Source organism: Dermochelys coriacea, chromosome 3, assembly GCF_009764565.3.
Source record: "Dermochelys coriacea isolate rDerCor1 chromosome 3, rDerCor1.pri.v4, whole genome shotgun sequence".
In the NCBI taxonomy this organism is placed as follows: domain Eukaryota; kingdom Metazoa; phylum Chordata; order Testudines; family Dermochelyidae; genus Dermochelys; species Dermochelys coriacea.
This window is the reverse complement of record NC_050070.1, coordinates 62,390,176-62,415,140: the sequence shown is the minus strand read 5'-3', so window position 1 is coordinate 62,415,140 and position 24,965 is coordinate 62,390,176. Positions and strand designations below refer to the sequence as shown.

General features: G+C 40.4%; 1 protein-coding gene across 4 annotated transcripts in view; it reads left to right on the top strand.

Moving 5' to 3' along the window:
- Window positions 1–5,652: 5,652 nt before the first annotated feature.
- The window catches only part of LOC119853819 (pleckstrin homology domain interacting protein), a 311,916-nt gene continuing 292,603 nt past the window's right edge, over window positions 5,653–24,965 (top strand). Inside the window, exons 1-6 of one of the 4 annotated variants that reach the window (XM_038397319.2) lie at window positions 5,653–9,629; window positions 9,727–9,785; window positions 9,878–9,907; window positions 10,028–10,087; window positions 23,123–23,273; window positions 23,360–23,458. In XM_038397319.2, the coding sequence (XP_038253247.1) occupies window positions 9,587–9,629; window positions 9,727–9,785; window positions 9,878–9,907; window positions 10,028–10,087; window positions 23,123–23,273; window positions 23,360–23,458 (442 nt within the window). In that variant the 5' untranslated portion in view covers window positions 5,653–9,586. Of the gene's footprint in view, window positions 9,630–9,726; window positions 9,786–9,877; window positions 9,908–10,027; window positions 10,088–10,276; window positions 10,728–23,122; window positions 23,274–23,359; window positions 23,459–24,965 lie in introns of those variants that run through there. The other 3 variants (XM_038397318.2, XM_043510549.1, XM_043510548.1) reach the window with 3 other exon arrangements.

The window sequence follows — 24,965 nt, the reverse complement described above, 5'->3', positions numbered from 1 at the left end:
CCTGTTTAATGTTGGACAGTCACCGGGTTAACACCATGGTCCCATATATTACATCTAAATTAATACAACAGGCAGCACTCTGTAGATGTTCGCAGGGTTGTAATCTTTTATTTGTCAAGATCCAAAATTTTAGAGTTTCTCCAGGACTGCTTGTATCATTTGCTGAGTGAATCAGACTATCCAAATGGATGTCAGATGTATTAGGGATTGTTATGAGCTAGATAGTTTAGATCCCTGAGCTCATATTAGGGCTCCCTCCACTAGGGCCCAGACAGTTTCTTCAGTTTCCTTGCAAAGCATATCAATTTCAGGCATCTGCAGGGCAGTTACTTGGGGTTCAGTCCACGCGTTTACTAAGCATTTTTCTCTAGTGTAATCGTCAATATCCACTGCTGCTTTTAGCAGAGCGGTGCTACAGTCTGTAAGTAGACTCTTAGCATTCCCCTCCTTAATTTAGGTTACTGCTTGCGAGTCACCAAAAGCCAAGAGAATGAAATAAATACATATGAACAAGCACTCGAAGAAAGAAAAGTTACTTACCTTAAACTGCAGATCTTTGAGATGTTGTCCATATATATTCCATGAAACACCCTCTCTGCTACCATGGAGTCCGATATATAACAGCTGGATTCTGTGATAGGAAAGGAACTGAATAGCAGCAGCTGGGCCTGTTTTCACCCTTTATGTCCTTGGTACAGGAGGATGAGGACACTCAGCATGCCTGCATGGCCCAACAAACACTGCTGTTCAAAAGAATCCAATTTGTTGTGCATAGGGAGCGTGCACACCAAGAATGGAATATCTATGGACAACATCTTGAACTAGTTACTGAAGTTAAGTAACCTTTCCTTTAGTTAAAAGATTTTCAGGACCACCAGTGTGAATCTTACACCAAGAGGTGAAGTTTTGAACTTTTGTTAAGCTTTTGTTCTTTTGGACTTGCTTACCAAAATTAGTTTAGATTGGCAGACCCTCTTGGAAGGACTATAACCCCAGGAAAGACTATGACGTAGTTCTGGAATTTTAATTTGAACTTTGAGTTTTCCTTAGGTCTCTTGTTACCCCAGAATGAAAGCACTTTATTGGATTCATCACAGGGCTAAATTACATTAACATACCAGTAAGAAGAGAAAACTGAGGCAGGAGCCACACCCATCACCAGAGAGTTAAGATACTGTAATAAGGTCCTCTTTAGAACTTGATTGAAGTACTTTTGTCTGGGCTTACTTAGTCAGCTGAATACTTCTGATTTTTAGAATGTCTACCACTTTTTTTTAAATACTGGTTTAAAAAAAACTGGAAAAGGTTTGTCAAGACTCAGTGATCAGATTTCTCCACAGGAGGTGGAGAACTCCCTCTATTCCACAAAAGGAACAAACAATAAGAAAAATTTCTGGGCCTCTGACTTTTTGATCCTCCTGTATCATCATCGTAACATTTTCAGGGGATAAAGATGAGCAGGATAAGGCTGAGTTTGAACTAAGGACATACTTTCTCGACTGCGTGGAGGGCCTGACAAGATGTATGAAAGTCTTCCCACTATCTGATTCCTCAGAGGGTGCTGTGCCTTTCTCTTGGTGTGCTTTTTAACCAGAGAGGAAGAGGGGTATGGCTATAAATAAACAATGGTCTGCTGAGACTGGAATGGCTGCTGCAATCTGACTGTTAGTACTAAACAGGAATTTAAAATAGGTAACAACATTTGGCCAGATTTTTAATGTATGTTAGTTGCCTAATGGAATTTACAAAAAAAGCAGCAAGGCACCTAACTGATTGATTTCACACAAAGCATCTAAATATCTTTACAAATTTGGCCGATAGGGTTAATTATCTGATTGAAGATATTTCATTCCCAACAGCCAGAAATATAAATTTTAGAACTTCAGTTGGAAACCCTGTTATACCAAAAGATATCAATAACTTTGGTATGGATGAAATGTTCCAAGGCTCAGATACTTACTTACCAGAAGTCTTTTGACAGATGTCATTTTTCTCCATGAATTTGGGGGCTGTTTATTTGCAAAGCCCTTTACAATGGAAATTTACCTTGTTCTGCGTTTGCTTGGGCAGTGGTGTGGCTTATCTTTGCCTTTAGCTGCTTTTCTGCCTTTTTCTCTCTCCTCCCCTGCATTGCTCCCCACCTCACTTAATCATACTTAGACCATTTGGCAATTGCATTTTGTCTTTATGTTCCACATTTAGTCAACTTGGAGCACAAATTAAAAAGAGTAAAGTCAGTCCGCAGGCAAGACTTGCATTGTTTTTCCGAGCAGGTACATCTATCTCCTCTCGGTAAAGGCAGAACAGCTAGTCCTGTGTTCTGAGAGTGGAAATACTGGCCCTCTTGGGTATCCAGCTGGTTTTTAGTTTTTCTTGAACTCTGTGTTCACAAATTGCACATCAGTAAGGATTGTTAGCAATTAAAGCTAGTCAAAATGTTGATGTTTTTCATGAAAAACTTCCACCATTTTCTGACCAGCTCTACTGCTGATGTATTTGGCTGATAAGACCCATACATTTTAATATAAAAGGGACACAGTACTTTTGTCTTAAAAATTAGGTTCTGTTAACCTACTATGAAATAAGTATTGTCATTTTTTAAAAAGTCATAACAATCAACTATTTAGATCAGTGATACTCAGTCCTCAGTGGTTCAGGAGCCAAATCAGCAATCAAAATTACCCAAAAGAGCCACCATAGTGTGAATTTGTTTTATTTATATACATAATATTCTCACAGCAAAATAACTGACCAAGTATTCTATAATTGGTTAATAACATAGTAAAAGCATCCTGATTGGTTAATAGCTTAGATTAGTTAATAATTAAATCAGTTTTTTAATATCATGTGTTGCAAAGAGCAGCAGGAGACACATTAAAGAGCCACTTGCAGCTCCCAAACCTCAGTCTGAATACTACTAGTCAATATCTATCACTTAAATATTGATCAGGACTACTTCTATCACTTAGATCGAAGAAGTCCTCTGCAGTGTTGACAATGAACAATAAATATTTCCTACAGGCATAGTGCCTCATGCTCTTTCTCCTGGTGCATCTTGCATAATAAATCGAGTCAGGCCTCTCAGTATTTGAATGAGGAACATCTGATATTGTACAAAATATTGTTGGTATTCATTAGGCAGGTCTCTTCTCTCTGTTGTACTAAACAAATACTCCAGAATTCTGCTAGTGGCGACTGTGGTGCTTGGGAGCCCATCTTTCATTTGAGACATAAAATTAAAGTTTTGGAGAATTTAATTAATAAGGCTCCCACAATTCCACAGCCCTTTTATAAGAGTAAGGATGTCACTCTTGATGTCTTGTACAAATTTCAATTTGGGTAAAATCTTTTTCCATTTTGAAAAGTTAATTCTCTTTGACTTGCATTTGTTATGTAGCTGTATTGCTGATTTATGAAATGTCTTACTTATAGCCCAATTTCTGGAAAAAAGTGATTGTGCAGATCTCAGCTTTCATTAAAAACAAAACAAAAACAAAAAACCAACCAACCAACCAACTTCTAGCCTTCATGTTTGTGGATAAAATCTTGAAAATGTAACCTAAAGGTTCAAACACAAATGCATATAAATAACCCCGAATTTTACAAAATCTCATGACTTTTTGGGGCCTGATCATGATTTAACATTTGGAGTTGGCAGTACTGGTAATGCGTGCTGATTGACAGTTGTTTCAACCCTGAGGTAGTAGCATATGAATAATGATTAAATGATCCTTATGTAGACATTTGGGTAACTGTTCAAAAGCACTTCAGAGATGAAAGGGACTAGAAAAAGTTACGCTAGTATCTGAGAACACTAAAGTGAAACAAATGATCCTAAAGTTGTATTTTTAAAATAAGCTGCATTTTTTTTTAAAAGGCTAGTATTGTTATTGTAAATCTCAAATATAAAATGTCAAGTCAGGAATGCCCCTTGAACTTAATTACACGCAAGTCTGGACTTGAGCTTGGAGAACAGGTTGGATAAGTAATCATTACAACTGCATAAATATACTATATTAAAATGTGGTGGTCTATTTAAATTTGGCATTGATCTTAAAGTAACTATCAGCTTTCAAGTAAAAAATTGCCACTTTAGAGTGTTTAAAATATTTATTTTTATTAAATGTTAGTTTGAGATCTTTTTTCACTCACCAAACTTGCATTAACATATTACACTAAAAGGGTCACTTTCTTACTTGAAGTTATAATAGAACATACTTGGGAAGAGATTTCTAGAAGCAATCACTTTAAAAAAGTAACTCCTCTTAGAGAGCAATATAGTAACAGGTTTCTTCTGGTACTCTTCTCATTACACAGTAGCTCTGCTCTAGAGTATATGACGTACATAAGTTATCAGAGCAACACTATTAAAAAAACCTTTAAATGGTTAAAATTTACAAATTTGTATTACATTGTAAAGTAACTTTGGTGGCATTAAATGGACATGAAATTGAGTATAGCAGATATCCAAGCATGTCTGCAAAGAATAATGCAACCAATAAAGCATAGCAATTAAATTTTTTGCTTAAATTTATTTGGTCAATTAGAGAATGTATTCAGCATACAAAGTCTTACTGTCAAGCTGATCCAGTAAACTAAACTGGAAGATCTTTTATGAAACTGATGGGGACAATTACATGAATCACAGACAAAGCTTAAATAAAACAGTATTAGTCGTTTATTCTGAGGAAATTAAATAGCTCCAAGTCTTAAACTTTCCTAGTCAAGAAAAATGATATGAATGAGAATATAAGCAAAGATTTAATAATGAAGCCAAAAATGTAATAGATACAATTTATATGTGTAAATCTAAAGATGGACTAAGAAGGTCTCCCAAGTGATTGGCTGAATTTGATTAAAACCTAAAACTTTGCGACTCATTGTATACATACGATATAATGGGTTGACTAGTGATGCATTTTATTTTTTATATTTTTACAAGTTAATCAGTTTTCAATCGCTCTAGACTTCACTTTACTCTGAGATAATAGATAGAGTAGAAATAAATTTGTCAAAACTCAGCCCATTACATATGGTGTTTATTAAACTAGTTTTAAGCAGTATTGTTGGCGGTTTGTGTAATGCAAGCCTCCAGCTGCAGGAGCTAACTCCTACCAGCAGGGGAGAGGAGAGAGAGTGAAAGACGTGATAGGTTTCAGAGTAGCAGCCGTGTTAGTCTGTATTCGCAAAAAGAAAAGGAGTACTTGTGGCACCTTAGAGACTAACAAATTTATTTGAGCATAAGCTTTTGTGAGCTACAGCTCACTATGCATCTGATGAAGTGAGCTGTAGCTCACGAAAGCTTATGCTCAAATAAATTTGTTAGTCTCCAAGGTGCCTGAAGTACTCCTTTTCTTTTTTAAAGATGTGATAGAATGCTTCCCTATAACAAGTGTTGCTATGAAGGGGAAGAAAAAGGTATGGGGTGGGAGAGAGTAGAATGATTAAAGGAATATAAGTGGAGCACATAAATAGGTGTTCAAATAGTTAAGTATTTGTAAAATCTGGTATTGGCATAACACATACTTGCCAGGGACTTGGAGAACAAATGTATACCTGAATGGGCAACTAAGTTACTGATTTGGAGAGTGTAAAAATAACTGATTAATGACCTAAAGTGTGAACAAATGGCTTTTACCACTTTGACATGAAATTATTGTATCACTTTATAGATTGTTAAAACAACATTTGTCAGTTTGAATAAATTCTAACTAATGTTGTAAAAAAAAATACCCACATTTCACTCTTTCAAATTGTTAAAATACAATAAATAAGATAATAGGTTATTTCAGGAGCAAGAAATTTAATGAATGAAGCTTCTGATTTAAAAAAAAAAGACAAATCTAGGAAGCTTAAGACTTAAGTTAATGTCTCCCAGCAAGCAGAGTTTTGGTGCTTAAAAATTCTTCTATTTAAAAAAAAGACAATTTCATGTGTCATTTGTTAATTTATGAACCCCATTCATAAGGAAAACGTTTCACAGAAAAATAAGGCTGCGGATTAGATGTCACAAAATAGAAATCACATTGATACAAAAATATAATAAACTGCAGCCTCCAAAATGTTCGATGATGCAACTGTCAATATCAGGAAATTAAGTTAAACCTGAATGAGAGTTAATACAGCTATGAAGCACGGAAGAGAGTAAAAACCAACTCTGCTCCATCAATATAGCTAAAACACCTACAGAAACTGCATCACATAAAGACATACGTAAAAAAATGCAGACATGTGAACAAGACGTCCTAAAATATGCCAATATTTTCAAAGTGACTAGCGAGTTTGGATACCCACATTATGAAGATGTAATTTTCAGAAAGTGTTGAGCATCCAACCTTTGAAAGTTACACTAGTATGTGAAGTTGGACACAAAAATTGAGGCTCAAGGGCTCAGATCATAACTGATGTATGGATTTTACACTATAATTTTGTTAATTGCAACATATATAGATATAACATATAGTATGTGGGTATAACAAGCTTTGATGTGTTTAAGTCCATCACATTACGAATCATATTAAAGTAATCAAATTGAGAGATTTTTTTTTTTACTTTAATAACAATCTCAAACTGAAAAGGCAATAATCCAGACCTCAAACAGAAAAAAACACCCAAAGCAGCCCAGAATCTCAATGACATAGCAAAACTAAAATAATTTTTGGTTAAGGATAATGTAAGTTAACAAGAACATACCTGCAAAATAAAAAGGACTACTTTAAAGTAAGCCACAGTGTGAAAATTCAGAAATAAGGGGTTTTTTTCCTCCATAGAAAACAAAAAAAATCCGAGTTTGAGAATGCACTGCAAAATTATCCTTGAAAATAAGTTAATGGAATGTTTATTACCACAGCAGATTTCTTAAAACTCATTCCAACCATGCATCAGCAAACAGCAATAATTCCAAATCTTCTCATGACATGTGATTTACGTGTAAAAAAACCCAAAAGAAAACCCAACTAACCCTCCCCTACATTTATCTTACTGCTTCTGCAATAAGAATTTTAAAATGCAATAGCACAAATGGATCTTGTGTTTATCAGATTGAATCCTTGGAATTTTGATAATAGCAGTAAGAAAATTTTGATTCTCTGAACTGCATCAGAAAAGTTATTACATAAGTTGGCAAAAAGAGGAACACAGTTTTCCTTCCGGTATCATCAAAAACTCCCTCAGAATTCAGATACCTGACATATAGGTACAGCAGTATCATACACAAGGTATACTTCACTATATACAGACATCACAGAATAATTAGAAAATGTTAATCTCGTTACTCATGTAATCTTTTGCTGTTAACACCACTTACCATTAGAATTACAATAAATAGTTTGCATTTCTAAAAAAGAAAACTCAAATAATTAAAAAAATATTTATTTAATAGTAAGTGTGAATACACCATCATGACAATTATTTGAAGCGGTGATGAAGAGACAGAGGTTAAAATGTAGGCCAGTTACTGTCCCAGGAAAATGGTAAAAGGGATATGCAGATATTTGGAAGAAAACATTAGATGACCAGAGTTACAGAAAAACTGATCAGCCCTGTTACAATACCTTTATTTTCAATAGTTAAAAGTAAATATATAAAGAATTATTATCTTACTTCATATTTATACTTTACAGTATAATACACAGGTTACAATTTTAGTAGTTAGGACATGATAAACCAACATAAGCAATAATAAGTAGAACAGATGCTCAGTTGCCTGTTTAAGTATTTTTATTTATATTCACAGAGAATGTGACATATTAACTTCTCTCTCACACAGATATTCATATACTAAGCTAAAGGGTGGTTGCAACAAGCCTTCTCACCACATTAAGCACAAAGCAGCAAGGGCTAGGCAAGATTCTAGTCTTCCAAAGGCTGGGCTTGTGGGCCTTGGAGACTTGCATATAAAACTCCACCTCTAAAGCCCCTTGGGTCGCTTTCACAGAAATATGGTTTAATTTGAAATGTTTAAAAGCTTACAGCAGTTGAAAGCTCCAAGTTCTCCGATTACAAAAGACTTTTTTCCCGTCTAATTTTTACATCCTTTTAATTCAAGATGTGCTTTCTGAGGGGTAACATTAATCGTTGTGTTCACTTAGAAATGACAGTTTTCCTTGTTTACATCCATTGCTGCTGAATTTCATTTTCATTTTCTACAACTCTGTTAATTTTTACGAGGCCCAAACTCGATCTGAAAAGCATAGCCACACGACAGATCATAAAGACCGATCCTTATTTATCATTTATTTAAATCTGATAGAAAACACAGTATTTATTAGAGGTCAGTTTGACCACGGCCGATTATTAGCTTTGTTTTTATGCCCGACTACAAGCAGTAAGTAACAATAAACAAATCTTCTCATCTGACGTATAATCATTACTTAAAGTTAATGCAAGCTAAATACACAATTTAAATTATTTAATCGCAAATCCCACTTGCTACTGCACAAGAGTCTTTCAAGAACCTTCGCATGTTATCGATCCACCCATAAATTACCTCCTGTTCAGCCATAGGTTGCAAGTATCACCATCTTTCGCCGGTCCTCGTGTTCACGGCATTCCTCCTCCTCTTGCAAATATTCCTAGAAGCCTGAAGATTCATTGACCCGGTGTCCATGATGCGCCAGCAGCAGGAATAACTACTCCAAGGCGCATTAAGTTTATAAAAAAAAAAAAAAGCTGCTTCAGATCCTTTCCCCCGGCTCCCAGCGAGGCGGTGCCAACGAAAGATGCAGAGCGGTTTGCTCAGCTTTACAAACCGGGGCATTATTGTTTCCCAAAAAGCAAGACGAGCCAGCCCCGAGCAGGACGTTGCAGCGGGTCACGCCGGGCTGGCACTGCCCCGGCACAGAGACCCGGGCGCTGCAACTTACAGACAGACGCCACATCCGCAGCCCCTTCGCCGCAGGGAGAGTGTCGGGGCAGCGGCGCCCGGTAGTCCGTGACCCCGGGGGGCTGCCGCGCCCGCCTCGCCTAGCGCGGCCGGGGCTGCCGCGGGGCATTTTCGCTTCATTTGCCGACTACGCTGACACTGGTAACTTCCAGCCCAGCCCGCTACGAGCCGCCGCCCCCTTCCTCCCCCCCGCGTACGTCGTATCCCTCCGCTGCGGCCTCCTCGCCTCCCAGAGAAAGCGCCTTTCAGCCAAGCTCCCCGCCCACCCCGCCTCTGCCGCTCCGACATCTTCTCGGCCGGCCTGCTCGTACCTGCGCCGCGCTCCCGCCTCTCTGGGCGTGTCAGCGGCGGGGGCCGCGGGGCAGGCCGCTGGGGAGCGGGTGTCGGGGCAGAGGGGGGGGGGGCGGCGCGCGCGCGCGCGCGGCGCGAGGGGCCGAGGGAGTGGGGGCGGAGGGGGCAGGGACTCTTTCCCCGGGCGGAGGGATCGCGCTCGCTCGCGGTGGGTCGGCCGTGGCGGCAGCGGCGGCGTTGGCGGCGGCGGGCTGCTGCTGCCTGCGAGTTGTTGTTTCCTCCTCCCGGCCGCGGGTTGAATGGTGGAGCCGAGACTCTTCCTGCCGAACGAACAGTGACAGCTACCGGGCGGGCGGACGCGTTCGCAGGGCCCCGCCGCCGCCGGGGAGCGCGGCCCGAGCGCCGCTCGCCATGTCCGGGGACGGCGGCGGGCACAGCGCGGAGCTGCGAGCGGGTAAGCGGAGGGCTCCGGCTGCTGGGCGCCGCGGAGCCGGAATGGCTGGTGCCCAGCCCGCCGCTCACCGTCTCTCTGTCTCTCTCTCTCCCCGCAGAGCTCTACTTCCTCATCGCCCGCTTTCTGGAGGACGGACCCTGCCAGCAAGCGGCTCAGGTAGGGATGGCGCCGCCGGGGCCTGGGGGGCCGGGCAGGGCGGGGTGTTCGCGGCGCACTCACAGCCGTTCCCCCTTTTGTTGTTGCTGCAGGTCCTGATCCGAGAAGTGGCGGAGAAGGAGGTAAGCGGCGCCGCACGCCCCGCGCTCGCCCCGCCTGCGGCCTCTCCCCGGCCCGGGCGCCGGGGGCTTTTCGGGGAGGGGGCGGCCGAGAGTGACTGAAAGGTGCTTTTTCTTCCCTAGCTGCTGCCCAAGCGCACGGACTGGACGGGCAAGGAGCATCCGCGGAGCTACGAGAACCTGGTGAGCCGAGCGGCCGGCCGGCGCGAGGCGGCGGGGAAACTTTCCGAGCAGCCCAATAAAAATTGAATTTCCCGCAAAAAAAAAATTTTTTTTTTACAACTTAAAAAAAAAAAAAAAAAAAAAGGAAAAAGGGGGAAAAAAAAAACTTCAGGGAGCTTTGACCCCCCCCGTCAGTGACGGGGGGAGGGGGAGGGGGAGGGGAGGCGGCTGCCCCGGGGCAAGCCCCCCACGGCGGGGGTCCGGGTGTGAGGGTAAATAATAACAATTGTCCTAATGGGAGAGCCCCAGAGTCACTGTGCTAGAAATAAAGGTACGTCATGGATGTTGTGCAGGGAGAGCAGGAGGCAGTGAGGGGAGGAGCGAGCGGAGAGAGCCTGCCGGAGCCAGCCAGGCCGGCAGGAGACGGGGGCGCTGTATTCTGTGCAATCCTGCTTCTCACACACACAAAGGCTCAGAGCTGCTGCATCACAATCCCACAACTTCCGAATATCACCCCACATCCTCACCTGTGGCCCACACATGTGGTGGGGAAGGAGGATGGTCGCCAGCTGGCTGATTGGCCGGAGCAATACCCCCAGCTCAGAAAGCTTAAGTTTGCTTTCAGTACTGGCCTGGCTGTGTGTGTGAGACTCTCAGAAGGGTATGTTGACTCCTTTTCCTTCCTGGTATGGCAACTTCATTGACAGGTGTCTGCTCTGCCTCTTGACTCCATGCAACTTGTGCAACAGAATGCTAGCTTAGGAGCATTTATATTGTTTATAGGGCAACATTGTATTGCCAGATTCAAAGGATAGATGAGATTTTTTTTTTATACTCTGCTCTCCCTGTATGTTGCTTTCATTCTGACAGTGCATCTACAGTAGAAAAGTTAGTAGCTGTAATACAGCTCAAGCGTAGGTGCATTGGTGTTAAGCTGTTGTGGATGGGCTCAAGCATTTTTTGCAACATGTCATGACCTGTAGATTTTCATGAAACAGTAGCCAAAAGGCCTAAGCCTTGCCTCATTAGCAGTTTATCCAGTAATAGTTGTTTTAATATGGGTCTACATTTCTAGACTACCTGAGAGGAAAACTTTGCCCTATGAGTTCTCATAATATTGTCATTCAGAAAGCAACACTGTCCTGTCAAACCTGTAAATTGATTAGCCCAGCTGTAGGTCCCAGTCCTTCTGAGACTTATGCTGCTCATGGTTAACTTTCCGTGCAAGAATAATACTGTTGATTTGAGTGGGGCTATGGTCATAATGTTGAGCATTTCTGTAATATCTCATTGATGCTGTGGTAGAATAATTTGAATTGAATAAGTCTTTGCAGGTTTTAATTATAAAAACGCACTCTGAGACAGAGTGAAGCATTTAAAAAATGCTGTCAAGCTGTAGATTTATAATAATGTTTAAAAAACATAGCTGCTGTTCGGATGTGCCCTAGTAAATGTAAAACAAACAGATCATGTTCCTCTTATGCTTGTTGTCAAGGTTTAAAACTGAAACTGTTAGTCATTTAACTAATGTGGACCAGCAACCTGGATATTTTGCTTTTAAGGAAACTGTAAACAACTTATTTAGAAACTGCAGTTACTTGTTGTTTGTAGTAGCAGTTACAAGTTATTTCAACTTAAATTTCATAATGATTTTTAGCACATAGATTTGATGGATATTTGTGGTAGGTGGAACAATACTGAATTAGTGAGTTTCCTCATAACATCTATGGCAGTGGTTCCCAAACTGGGGTTCGCGTACCCCTGGGGGGTTCGCAGAACGTTACAGAGGGTTTGCCAGAAAAATTTCACTAATGGCGGTCAGAGGACCCCCGGGCATTGGAGGCAACAGGTGGGACCCAATTGCAGGGCAGACAGCTCGAGGCCCAGGGAGAGCGGGGCAGGGCAGTTGGGGCTGGCAGTCCGAGCCCTGCCCCTGTGAGTGGGGAAGCCGGCATCCCGGATCCCAGCGCTCCGCGCGGGGCTGGCAGCCAAGCCCCAGGGAGAGCGGGGCCGGGCAGTTGGGGCTGGCAGCCCGAGCCCCGGCAGTCAGCAGAACCTGCAGCCCGAGTTCAGTGGAGCTAAGTTGATTGGGATGGTCAATGGGGTCCAGCAGCAGGAGCCCTGTGGAGTGCGGAGGAAATTTAAACTTAAATCCCTGGAATACTCATTTTTTAGGAGGGGGTTCACGAGATTGCACAATTTAGCGAAAGGGGTTCGCGAGCTGTTTAAAGTTTGGGAACCAGTGATCTATGATATATTGGTCAATAGTTTGTGTTAAATGTTGTAAGTGGTCATGAAGGAGCTTTTGCTGTTCAACTTATTAAATATGTTCTCATACTTACATGTATAAGCTTTTCCTAATCTTCCATAATGTTTTTACAAATATGTTGAGAAAAATGTAACAAGGAAATTGAGACACACAATATTTTAAACTGTGTTCATCACAGTATATACGTTTTGAAAGTGCTGGTTCTGAGGTGGCAGGCTAGAAGGATAGCTATGGGGTTATGGAGGGGATAAGAGGACATCCTAAAAGATGTGACAACAGAAAAGCATGGAAAGGACTAGCAGAATTGATAAAGGAGCTAGTACTAGTAGGGCCATTCTAGGATTTTGTGAAGAGACGTACTGAGGAATATATAGGGGCAGGGTACAGCCCCTGATTCACAGGCATCGGGGACATCTTGCTTTTGGAGCACAGGGGGTTCCTGCAGAGGGAGATCAGAATAAATAAATACCAACTCAGCATTATTATTTAATAGCATATAATATGCAGTTTTTCATTGGGGAGGTTGAGGAGGAGTGGAATATGTTTCTCCAAAATCCATGAATTCCCAAATGTGTGCAGGACTTCCATGGATTTGGAGAAATGCTACTACTTGTCTCTCCCACCTATACATTCCTTACAGTGCCGTCTTATATTTTTGATAAGTATTTGCATGATTTTCTTTTGCTTTAAAGTAATGGGGGGAGGAGAAAGGAAAATACAGACAACTAATCGTTTGTGGCATTTTTTTTGTTACACTCTTGGTTTAATTAAGGAAAGTATGCCTTAACTGTATTGCTTGATCCTGTTCGTTTCTGAAACGTGGCGTTGAGTATCAGTGTAGAAGTATTAGAAAAAAAAAAAAAGGATTTATTGAACTTACAGTTCCATTTAAGATTTTTTAAAAATCTTTTGATTTGTTGTTTAAGATGCTTTCTTAACTCCTAAAATACCTTTTAATATAAATATTTAGGTTGGACGTCAATCTGTAATGTCAGCTCACGTGTCTTTGTTTTCAGTTTTGGTTCTTAAAAGTCTGAAATCTGAGGTTGAAAAGGTTACTGATGCAAATGCTGTTGTTGGTATCCTTTTGCCATCTGCCAATTGCAGTTTCATACCTGAATGCCCTCGGCTCCCACTGAAGTCAGCAAAGGCAGGAGTTGAAAGAAGTTAAATAGGAACTCAACGTATCAAAAATATGATAAATTAGTGACTCCAGAAATCAAAGGGAATTGAGGTTACTCAGTGCTTCATGGAATTTGACTTTAAACATTGCTTTATGTGGATTTGTAATTGTTATAAAGTTAGTGCAGATTTATCTATCTAAACAAGAATATTATAGCATCTTAATGCATTAGGTGTTCTGGTTTGAGTTTTATCAGATACTTGGATTTATTAAAAAGTTTTCTTGGAGAATATGATTGTCTTTGTTAATTCTTAATTTTATTAAAATAAAATCATAGCCTTAAAATATTACATATTTTATTGCTAAAATTTAAGATTATTCAAACAAGTTACAAAATGTAATGTACTGGTCACCATTCGTGCTTTTTCTTTATTGCTTGCTCGAACAGTGAAACTACATTTGTCTGTTTCTGGTAAACTAACATTGTGCTGTTTGGGTTTTCAACACTGTAGGAGAATATATGAATTCAAAAAACTCAAGCTGTGTTCCTTTTTCATAATTCAAACAGATATTTTCCTATAATGGTATTTTTTCAAAAAAACACCTATTTGTGGCCTAAGCTACGTGAGTGTTCCTTGCTAGAGAGTCGCTTCCTTCCAAGTGTCAGACTGACTTTCCTAATATTGATGTTATAACTTTATTTGTATCATGGAAGTACACAAAAGCACATGAGCTTTAAATGAGCAGTCGGGTCCATCGTGCCATTTGCAGTACAAACACTAAGGAAGAGACAAATTGTTTTTCAGGAGAAAAACATCAAGACACATTTATTAAAGTTCCTAGCTAACTTTTGGTTAATATTTATGTTCTCTCAGTCTTCACTTCCATTTCCTATTGAAAGACTCGGGTATTCTGGTGAAAAGAACAGAAACAGCTCTTGGTAAGATGAACTGCCAGTTCCCCAAAGAATGCACTTGATAAGGAGCAAAATGACATTGTTTCTTATTTTGTTTGTATGTATAGCTAGCTGCTCAGCCATGGTAGATAGCTGCATGGTTCCAAAAGTGATTTTGGTCCCTTGTAGTTGCAGGGATGCTGCCTTCTGCTATTCTGTAGGTCTCCTCTTGGCAAAGGAGAAAGCAAGACTGTCACCCGCTCTTAGCGGATAGGGAACCTTCTCCTGCAAACTAGTGTGTGTTGAGCTGTGTTCAGTCTGTGACATGAGCATGTTGTTGCTATGTAAATATCAGGTTTTTTTGAATATATTGTGTTCTACAGTTAGACTTTAAAGCCTATTTCTGTTAGTCTGTCTTTATGTGGGGCAGGGACAGAATTCTTAGTTGAAGGCTGATTACAAGATCATAGATGTTGCAGCTTGCTCTCTTTATCCTCTAAGAGTGCCGTGAGGAAGCTGTTTAAGGCAAGTTTGGGCTCATGGGGAGACTAGCTATCAGAAGGGTGTTAAGCATTCCTATATGCAGCTTGCAAGATGTCATGGGAAGGAGACAGAAAGGGAGCTGTGCCACTGCTGCGGAGCAGAATCTAGTATCCTACCTCCCCATCTCATCTTTGAGACATTCAGGCAATTGTTCTTTCCCTTTCAGCTGCTTTCTTAAATGTCTGACTTCCTTTCCCCAAATCAGCAGTGACATTGTGGGGTCCACACCAACTTTGGGAGAGCATGCAGTAATGTAGCTGGGACTTTTGTGCCTTACTAACAGTCTTTCTGTCCTTAGTATTATCTGTATTGCCCTTGTTTTCAAAGCGAAAATGGAGAGATGTACACCTTAGGGCCCATAGAATAACCTTCTTAGGCACTGGGTCTGCAGAGATTTACCCCATGTGCTTAACTTTACACACCGTATGTAATCTCACTTCAAAGGGACTTCTCACATTGCATCAAGTTCACGTGTCTTGTCTTCATGGAGTGGGTTAGGGCATTAGTGCAGTTTACGATCTATCATGACCCTGTATTTGATTTGTGTTTGTACAACACCTAGCGCGATGGAGTTTGTCCCAGTGCTTACTGGGGCCTCTGGACAATATTGCAATTATTCTTTAATAACAATTTACCCCTTAATAAATGGTTGAGATGATAGTGACTTGTTCAGGAAGTCTAGCACTGTACAGGTGTCTGCATGGTGTAAAGTGGACAAAAATGAAATTTTCAGAGAAATGAATCTAGAAAAACAAAAGAAAATGTAGTTTTCTGCATCCCAGATAAATGTCTAGCAAATATTAGAAAGTTATCACTAATAGTTCTTTGAATGTCTCTATAAAGTTTTGAAAGTGGTTCTGAAAGGTGTAGGGGGTTGGTAATAGGTTACTGGTTCAGATATTGCTTATTGATAGTGAGACTAAAAATCATAACCATCTGGAGCTACTGTTCAGTGTATGTGAATTTAGATGGTCTCACTTTAGTTCTGCTAGACAGGTGTTCACATCATACAAATCACTCCCATACAGTCACTTTAGCTGGGGGTGTCGGAGAGTTACAGATTGATTAATTTAGAGTAAATTTAGGACAGGGATATTTCCCATTTAATGACAACAACAATTAAAGCTCCTAACACCTCTTTGTTGCTATATAAATGCTTAATGTCCATGGAAAGTAAACTACCTTTTTGCTCCTGTTTCCTTTTGGTCATGATTAAGGAGCATTGTTAGGACTTTGAATAAATAGACTTTAGTTTCCAAGATAATCTATGTAGTATTTCTTACCAGGACTTAATTGACTTTTTAAACATTTTAAAATTCCAAAATGTTTGAATAAGAAAACGTATATCAAAATTTTATAATTGTGAAGCGAATTAAATTTATTTGGGTATCTTAAATAATTGGCTTAACTTGCAGCTGTGGAAATTTAGGTTAGATATTAGGAAAAACTATCTAACTTTTCAGAAGAGTTAAGCACTGGAACAAGTTACCTTGGGTGGTTGTGAAATCCCTGTCATTGGAATTTTTTAAGAACTGGTTAGACAAACATTGATCAGGGATGGTCTAGGTATATTAATCCTGCCTCAGCACAGGGAGATGGATTAGATAGATGAATGCCTGAGATCCTTTTCAGTGCTACATTTGTATGACCTTTATGTAAACTCTGTATTTCTTGAAAATTTTCCCTAAGGCTGAACTGTAGGTACAGTAGTACCTTTCTTTCTGTTAGCCGCTTTACTGGTGTTTTTATTCTTACATTACAAATTTTTAAATACTCTGACTTTTTGCAAATTTCCTATGTTTGCAATAGGACAAAAATTGTGTGATCTCATAACAGTTGGTTCTAGTTACCTCTGTTTCATTAGCAGTAAAAGTAACCTCAACTTAAAAGAAAATACGTCCCTGTAGTGTCTTATAGCCAAATCCCCATCTTTGTTTAGCCTACATATAAATCAGAAGATGCTTCTTTATAAGAATTCATTTTCACATTTGAAGTATCTCAGAGGGAGAATAAGAACACTTTAAAATTAGGAGTTGCAATAACATGGTTATTTTTCTCTGAAGCAATTAGGCACTGGCCATTGGTTATAAGATTCTGATGGTCTGGTCTGTTCCAGTATGACAAGTGCTGTAATTCAATTTTTTGCCTTGTGTAACACTTGATACAGTGTGTGGCAATATACGTATGGCTCAAAAGGTGGTTAAAGTTGGCTGGATTGAGTATTCTAGACTTTGAAATATAGGTAATTGATTTATTTTTAAAAACAGTTTTCTGAGGAAATTCAGTCCACTAGATCAGTGGTTCTCAAAGCCGGTCCGCCGCTTGTTCAGGGAAAGCCCCGGCCTGCCGGACTGGTATGTTTACCTGCCGCGTTCGCAGGTTCGGCCAATCGTGGCTCCCACTGGCTGTGGTTCGCTGCTCCAGGCCAATGAGCATGGGCTGTGGGAAGCGGCACGGGGCCAAGGGACGTGCTGGCTGCCCTTCCCTCAGCCCCCATTGGCCTGGAGCAGCGAACCACGGTCAGTGGGAGCCGCGATCGGCTGAACCTGCGGGCGCGGCGGGGCTTTCCCTGAACAAGCGGCGGACCAGCTTTGAGAACCACTGCACTAGATCATTCTTTCTGTGATGAAGTTCTTGTTGATAAAATTATAGTTAGCTCAGGTCACTGTCAGCATAGAAATAAATAACCCAGTATTTTGGAAAATGTTTTAGTACAGGTATTGCTTTGGAGGATGGGTTTATAATAACTTAATACTAGGGTCCTGGACATATGAATATTCGAGTAGCTGCATTTTGTATATGTCCACAGTTGGTTCTAGATAGTTATTGGTAAATATAGAGCTGACAATGGAACACTCTTTGTTTCTAGAAAATATTATTTTATGGTTATGGTCTGAAAACTGACACAAAATAGCACTTGTTACTTAACACCTCCGATTCCTGTTTGTGTTTTAGAGTCTGCTTAGTTTGGTGTTTAAACAAAACATGCTCTCTACTTCTACTAGCTTGGCAGAGCCAACACAGGTAAGAGTGAGAGCGCTGTATTCTATTTCTTGTTCATCATTAATATAGTTAGATCACTTATATCTGTGCAATTCCTTTGAAAACAATGGGGGTGCACGCAGGTATCACTGACAATCTAAGATGACTTGCAGTACCCTCTTATTGTGGTGATATGCAAGAAGGAAAGAATCCAACTAGAATCTCGTAATATAGATAGCATTTGTAGGCCTGGCAGGAACCCTCCCTGCCCACCCAGATTATTTGTAAACTACATGTATTTTATGTTGAAATCATGATGTCAAATACTGAATCGTGCAATGCTCTCTTTTTAGAGCCATATTGTGTTGCACATCTAAATATTCATCCCTTGTTTTGTCTTTCCCCTTTTCCCCTCTGCTCTGTCAGACATCGGGATATAGACAAGTTTCTATCTTCCTATTTCTTTACCTCCTTGACTTGCTCTAACTTGTTTCTGACTTGGCTTCTTACAGCTAGAGTGACCAGATAGTAAGTGTAGAAGAATTTGGACCAGGTGTGAGGGGTAATAGGTGCGTATATATGAAAAAGCCCCAAATATCCGGACTGTCCCTATAAAATTGGGATATCTGGTCACCCTACTTATAGCTATCCTCTTCTTTAGTGTTGTGTTTTTTCTTCTCACTTCTGCCTGCCCTGAGAGCAGTTTTACCAGGTTTCTCTTTGCACCTATTTCTGTTGCTCTCAGCTTTTTGTTTCCCTGTTTGCATACCTTTTCCTTCATAGGCTTTTCTCTCCCTTTCTGTAGCTGTCGCTCATTCTTCCTGATGTTTGTTTTTTACCCTTATAGTGAATGACTTCACTTCCCATATGGGTAATTTGGCTGACCCCATCCAACTTCCCTTCCTTACTAGTTACCGTCACTTAGTTTTCACAACTAATTGGTTCATTAGATTCCTCTTTTACTGCTACCATACTTCATTTAATACTCTTCACTTTCTTGCTGTCTTCTGCGCAACACTTTTTTTTAAAACTCCCACTCCATAAACTTCTTTCTCTTAGAAGACAACCAAACCTCTTCCTTCCATCTCTCACCTCCCTTCCATGGTTTTCACTTTCTGATCCACCTACTTCTCTGCGTTTGACTCATTTAGTCCCCAACCTGTTAGTCTGTGTCAGATACCCCCAAAGATCCTGGCTCTTTGGTTGTATTTTTCTACTCCTTTTCCCAATTTGCAAAGCAAGGAGTCCCAGTATATGCCTCCACTACAAATTTTGTTTCTTCAGCTACTTTTCCTAAGTCATATTAATTCCTGTAATTATAAGCTTACACCTGAGGGGAAAGGAAGTGGTTACAGGAACTCCCACTTCCATTCTTTTATAAGCTGAGGAGAAGGAAAAAGTAGTCCAAAAATAAACAGAGTCCCTTTAAGATCTTTTAGGACAGCGGTTTTCAACCGGGGATCTGTGATTCCTTTCAAGGTTGGCCGTGGGTCCCGCGGCTGAAGCCCAAAGTCCAAGCCCTACTGCCCCCCGTGGGCCTGAAGCCCTGAGCCCTTGTGCTCCTTGTGGGGCAGAAGCCCTGAGCCTATGGGCAGAGTTGGGGACATGGAGGGCATTGCCCTCTCCACCCCCCAAACTGGAGTGCAAGAGCACGGCAATCCAGGAGGCAGCTCCACACCTTCCCCCCCCCGCCCCATCTCCTCTCCCTGCCCCCTGGCCAGGTCAGAGACGGGAAACTGGAGCTGGGCAGTGCAGGGCAGCTGCTGCTGTGGCTAGTGCCATGGAGTAGGCAGTGGCAGTGTTTCCTTGTCTCCTCCTGGTGCCCCAGGCTGAAGCTGCTCCTCAGCTTTCAGCCCCCTTTGCTCCTGCAGAGGCAGCTAGTAAGAGCTGCCTGGGTTGGGAGACCCCTCTGGGAACAGGGACCAGAGGGGAGCCCTCCCAGCACACAGTCCCTAATACCTCTCTCCCTGCACCCTGAGCTGTGCCCTCCCTGCACCCTGAGCTACCCCCCTGCCTGCACACAGCCCCTAGCCACCCCCCTCCCTGCACCGTGAGCTATCCCCTTGCCCGCACAGAGCCCCAGCTACCTTCCTGTCCGCACACAGTTCCTAGTCACCCCACTCCCTGCACCCTGAGTACCCCCTGCCTGCACACAGCCCAGTTTACCCCCTCCCTGCACCCTAAGCTGTTTTCAAACTTTTTGAGCTAAGCTCCCTACCTTTGAGTTATAATTTTTGATTGCGCCTCCGCCCCTCCCCCAACCAGACAGGCTGGCTGGTCTGCTGAGATGAGTCTGGGGTGGAAGCGGCACTCCCTCCCTGGACCCTGCCATAGGGAGGTGGCTTGAGCCCAGCTGGTCCTTGCCCCCCTTCCCCATAGAAGTCAAACTCCTCTTATGCTCAGGCCCCTGCCTCTCTGCCCCTGCTGGGCCCTGGAGTTTTTATAGCATGTTGACGGGTGCTTCCAAGAGAAACAGGTTGAGAACCCCTGTTTTAGGAGACTTCTGACTTAGTTGGCTAATATTACTAGTTTGTCTGAGAGCTAGGTTAATTCCTTCGCTGACATTTATCTACAGCACGAAACTGCTACGTAATTTGGCATGATTAACCGTCTTTGCACAAAAGAGGTCTGGGATTTAGAGTAAAAGGGAATTTGCATGGTGGGCATGAGGTGTATTTGCAGAATGTATAGCACCTTCTTGCAGTGACTAGAGCCAAGATTAATACAAATAGGCTTCATTTTCTAAAGTACTTCTGAAATGTCACTTTTAGAATCAAACATTTATAGACTTTGTTTTTGTTTACAGTTGTTTATAAAACAGATGCAGTTACATGACAAAAATCACATAAGGAGAACTGATTCAAGAAGTAGGCTGACTGGAACTTAGGTATATTTCAAGGGTGACCTTGGACTCCAAGCTTCAATCGTCTATCTACTTCAGTTTTGTTTTGTTTTTATTCAGGCTGTTGAAGTTAAGGAGTTCCCGGGTTCTTAACTGTTTGAGTAAAATAATACCTTTAAACCAACCATATTCTGATGGGAGCAGTTGGCTAATCGGTAATTTAGTATACTGTATTAGTCTTTCTTCTCTGGAGACACAGGTTTAGATTTGACTTTCATTGCCAGTGAAAATTATTTGATTTTAAATACAGCTGCACAGTGAGCATTATTTACTTACAGTCTGGGTACAGCCCCTGGAAGGGAGAAAAGGGAATAAAAAAAAAAAAAAAGGAAACAAGATTGGGCTCCTTAGTTAGAACAAGCTGTACTCACCTCTAAACATTGCTCATAGCCAAGGATGTGTAGCTTTTAAAAAGCACCCAAATTTATAATTTTCTTTGAGTTCTTACCCTTTTTATTGAAACAAGTTCAGAGAGGTCTCGGAATACTAATTCTGGGAAAAAAAAGGGGGGGGGGGTTTAGAATAACGAATCATGGCAAGTAAGTCCTTGAGTTCTCTGGTGTTTTTGCTGTCCTGTTGACACTAACTACGTGTGTCTGAAGTCATTTGTACTTTAAAAAATGAATTTGAGATGAATTTATGCAATCTTTATTGTGCTTTGTATAGTTACTTGTATAGCTTTTAAATATGGATTTTTAAATTGCATGTTGTAAGTCGTATCTCGCCTCAAAGCTAGTCAGAATTCAAGTCATTCACAAGGGTTTTTTATAAATATGTGACAGATGACTCAAATGAGAACAACAAAAGAAAAATTCCTTCCTCCTCCATCAGAAGCTTTAGATGGTGAAAAAAACCATTCTAGTGTAAATAAGGCTTTTCCAGAGTCTGTTTTGTAGTTCAGCCACCAGTATGTTAATAAATTACTGCAGTGCAAAGTATGATAACAGCATGTCGGCAAGATAGTAGTACATTTGATGAAGAATAAGGTATGTTCCTTCTAATTGGGTACAGTGTAGGAATATGAGCAATGTTCATCCTTAAAATGTCAGTCATGGCCTTCTGCAGTTACAGTATAACAAAACATCACAAGCTTTCATTGTGAGATAATATAGGATGATTTTTTGTCACAAAATAAAAATAAAAACATGTTGCAGGATTAGTATTGAAACAAGGAATAAACCCGTATGCACTAGGTACTCTTATTAGAATGTATATATGCATTCTAATAATGCAAATAACATTATGAGATTTTTCCTGATTTTTCAGGTGCTTTAAGTTAGCAGTAGATTATGTATTGGAACACATTATTTGTTAATAGCAGGATTAACCGTTTGTAATAGGGTTTCATTGTGGTCACTTATATAAGTATATTTTGAAGTTGATCCTGTACCACTGAAAAGACCAATCTGACCCGTAACCTAAGCTGTTCAAAAGAATAGATAAGGACTTTGATTTGCCTTTTTTTGGACAAAATCCAGTTTTTAACTGGTTTGATGTTAAAATCAAACTGCTGTCATAAAGCATGTGAGATCAATGTTAGAAATCTGCTTTGATGCCAGTGCCACACAGTTAACAAGAAGTATAAGTGATCTCCAAATCAACCTGAAAAGGTTTTTTCTCCCTTATTGTACCAAAGGCGTGGATTTATTTGAATAAATAGCATGTAATAGGGTTTTAAAAATTTATTTGACTCAAACTTTTTTGACTCATGAAAGTTGTATTTAAAAGTGTGTAAATTATGGAGATACTGGTTGTGCCTCCATAGTTAAGGTTGAGTTGTTTTTTTACATTTAACATTGAGGTTGGCTCTCTATTTTGTGTATAAAGAATACAGTCAATCATCTCAAAAATTGCAGCACTTACTCTTTCAGTATAGAGTGACTTTTCTAAGAACTATGTAAGTATCAGGGTATCTTACAATACCGTTTTCTCATTTTGTTTCAAAGTAATTTAAATTGATCAGAAGCATATTTAAATGAGAGTTTGGACGCTATTTTTTGCATTTTTCTATTACCTAAAATGATTTAAGAGCTGCTTTATGCCTTCCGTCATTCATTTAAGTTATAAAATAGTAAACATGATCTGTGTTTATAATATAGTTGATATACTTTGAGCAGAGGAAATTAATTAGGACCAGCTGGAGTAAATTTACCATCTTAAAGGTTTTTATCTGTTTTGATCATTTGTTTAAAGTGATAAACTATTTTTTTAGTTTGTTTGCTCATTTCTATTAAGAATTTTAGTAACGAACTTGACAAGAAAATGAGGATTAAAATAATCATTTTTGAAATATTACTGACTTCACCTTTATCACATGTTTTTTTTTTCCTGTCACGTAATAGGTGAAATATTATAGACACTTGGCACCTGATCACTTGCTGCAAATATGCCATCGACTAGGACCACTTCTAGAGCAAGAAATTCCTCAGAGTGTCCCTGGAGTGCAAACCTTATTAGGAGCTGGAAGACAGTCTTTGCTTCGCACAAATAAAAGTATGAAAATTCACAAGGGGGCTTAAAGACTTCATTTTCATTATTTCATGCTATATTTTCATATGTTTGTAATTTTTTACAAATAGGTTGCAAACATGTTGTGTGGAAGGGATCTGCTCTTGCTGCATTACATTGTGGTAGGCCTCCAGAGTCACCAATAAACTATGGCAGCCCACCTAGTATAGGTAAGTCAGTTTCGTTATCACACTGAAAAGTATGACATTGCTAGTGCAACATTTGTAAATTCAGCAGAAATTGTTTATTGGCGTGACAGTTGGGTAACAGTGTATTTCTGTTTACTCTCATGTGCTGTGTACCTTGTGCCTACCATGACTTCTGTTAGGATGGTCAATTATCCTGTTTTGAAAATGACAGGATGTACAATGTATGTCCAAATATTATCAATCCTGTTTTGAAGCTTTTGTTTTATTTGAGCCTTGTGGTATGAATTGGAATAAAATATTTCAAAATTATGAAAATAAGTAAACAATATTTGGCTAGCTGATAGCATGGTTGCAAAAAAGAAGCTGCAGGTAGGATAGTCTATCATGTTAATGACTTATTTGGACTCAAGACCCTATAGTCTGCCTCCACTTCTGGAAAATGCAATCGTATAGGTTGCTTGCCAGAATTTTTTTCTTTTGAAGAGATTGTTTTAGTGTAGGGCTTTCAGGGTTCCTTCTCCACTCTGAACTCTAGGGTACAGATGTGGGGACCAGCATGAAAGACCCCCTAAGCTTATTCTTACCAGCTTAGGTTAAAAACTTCCCCAAGATACAAACTTTGCCTTGTCCTTGAACAGTATGCTGCCACCACCAAGCGTTTTAAACAAAGAATGGGGAAAGAGACCACTTGGAGAAGTCTTCCCCCCAAGCTCTACACACCCTCTTTCCTGGGGAGGCTTGAGAATAATATCCTAACCAATTGGTTACAAAATCATCAAAGACCGAAACCCTTGGATCTTGGAACAATGGAAAAATCAGTCAGGTTCTTAAAAGAAGGATTTTATTTAAAAAAAAAAAAGGTAAAAATCATCTCTGTAAAATCAAGATGGAAAATACAGGGTATTCAGATTCAAAACACAGAGGATCCCCCTCTGGGCAAAACCTTAAAGTTACAGAAAACAGGAATAAACCTCCCTCTTAACATGGGTAAAATTCACATAAAACAAAAGATAAACTAATCCGCCTTGCCTGGATTACCTATACTGGTTGCAATATTGGAGACTTGGATTAGGAAGAGTTTGAGAAGATGGATTTCTGTCTGGCCTCTCTCAGTCCCAAGAGAGAACAACTATGTAAACAAAGAGCACGAATAAAAGCCTTCTCTTTCCCCCCCTCCCCCCAGATTTGAAAGTATCTTGTCCCCTTATTGGTCCTTTGGGTCAGGTGCCAGCCAGGTTAGCTGAGCTTCTTAACCCTTTACAGGTAACAGGATGTTGCCTCTGGCCAGGAGGGATTTTATAGCACTGTATACAGAAAGGTGGTTACCCTTCCTTTTATATTTATGAGAAGGGCCTTGTAGCAGGGAATATTGTTTCTCTGCTTCAACTGTTTGGTCCCATTTGCTTATTTCTTAGTTTTGTCCAGATTTGCTTTGTGCTATAGCATGGAACATGCACACGTTCTCTCTGTTGGGCTGCAAAATGGCAGAACAACAGAAGTCTAGAAGGGTATTTTTTGCTTCCTCCTC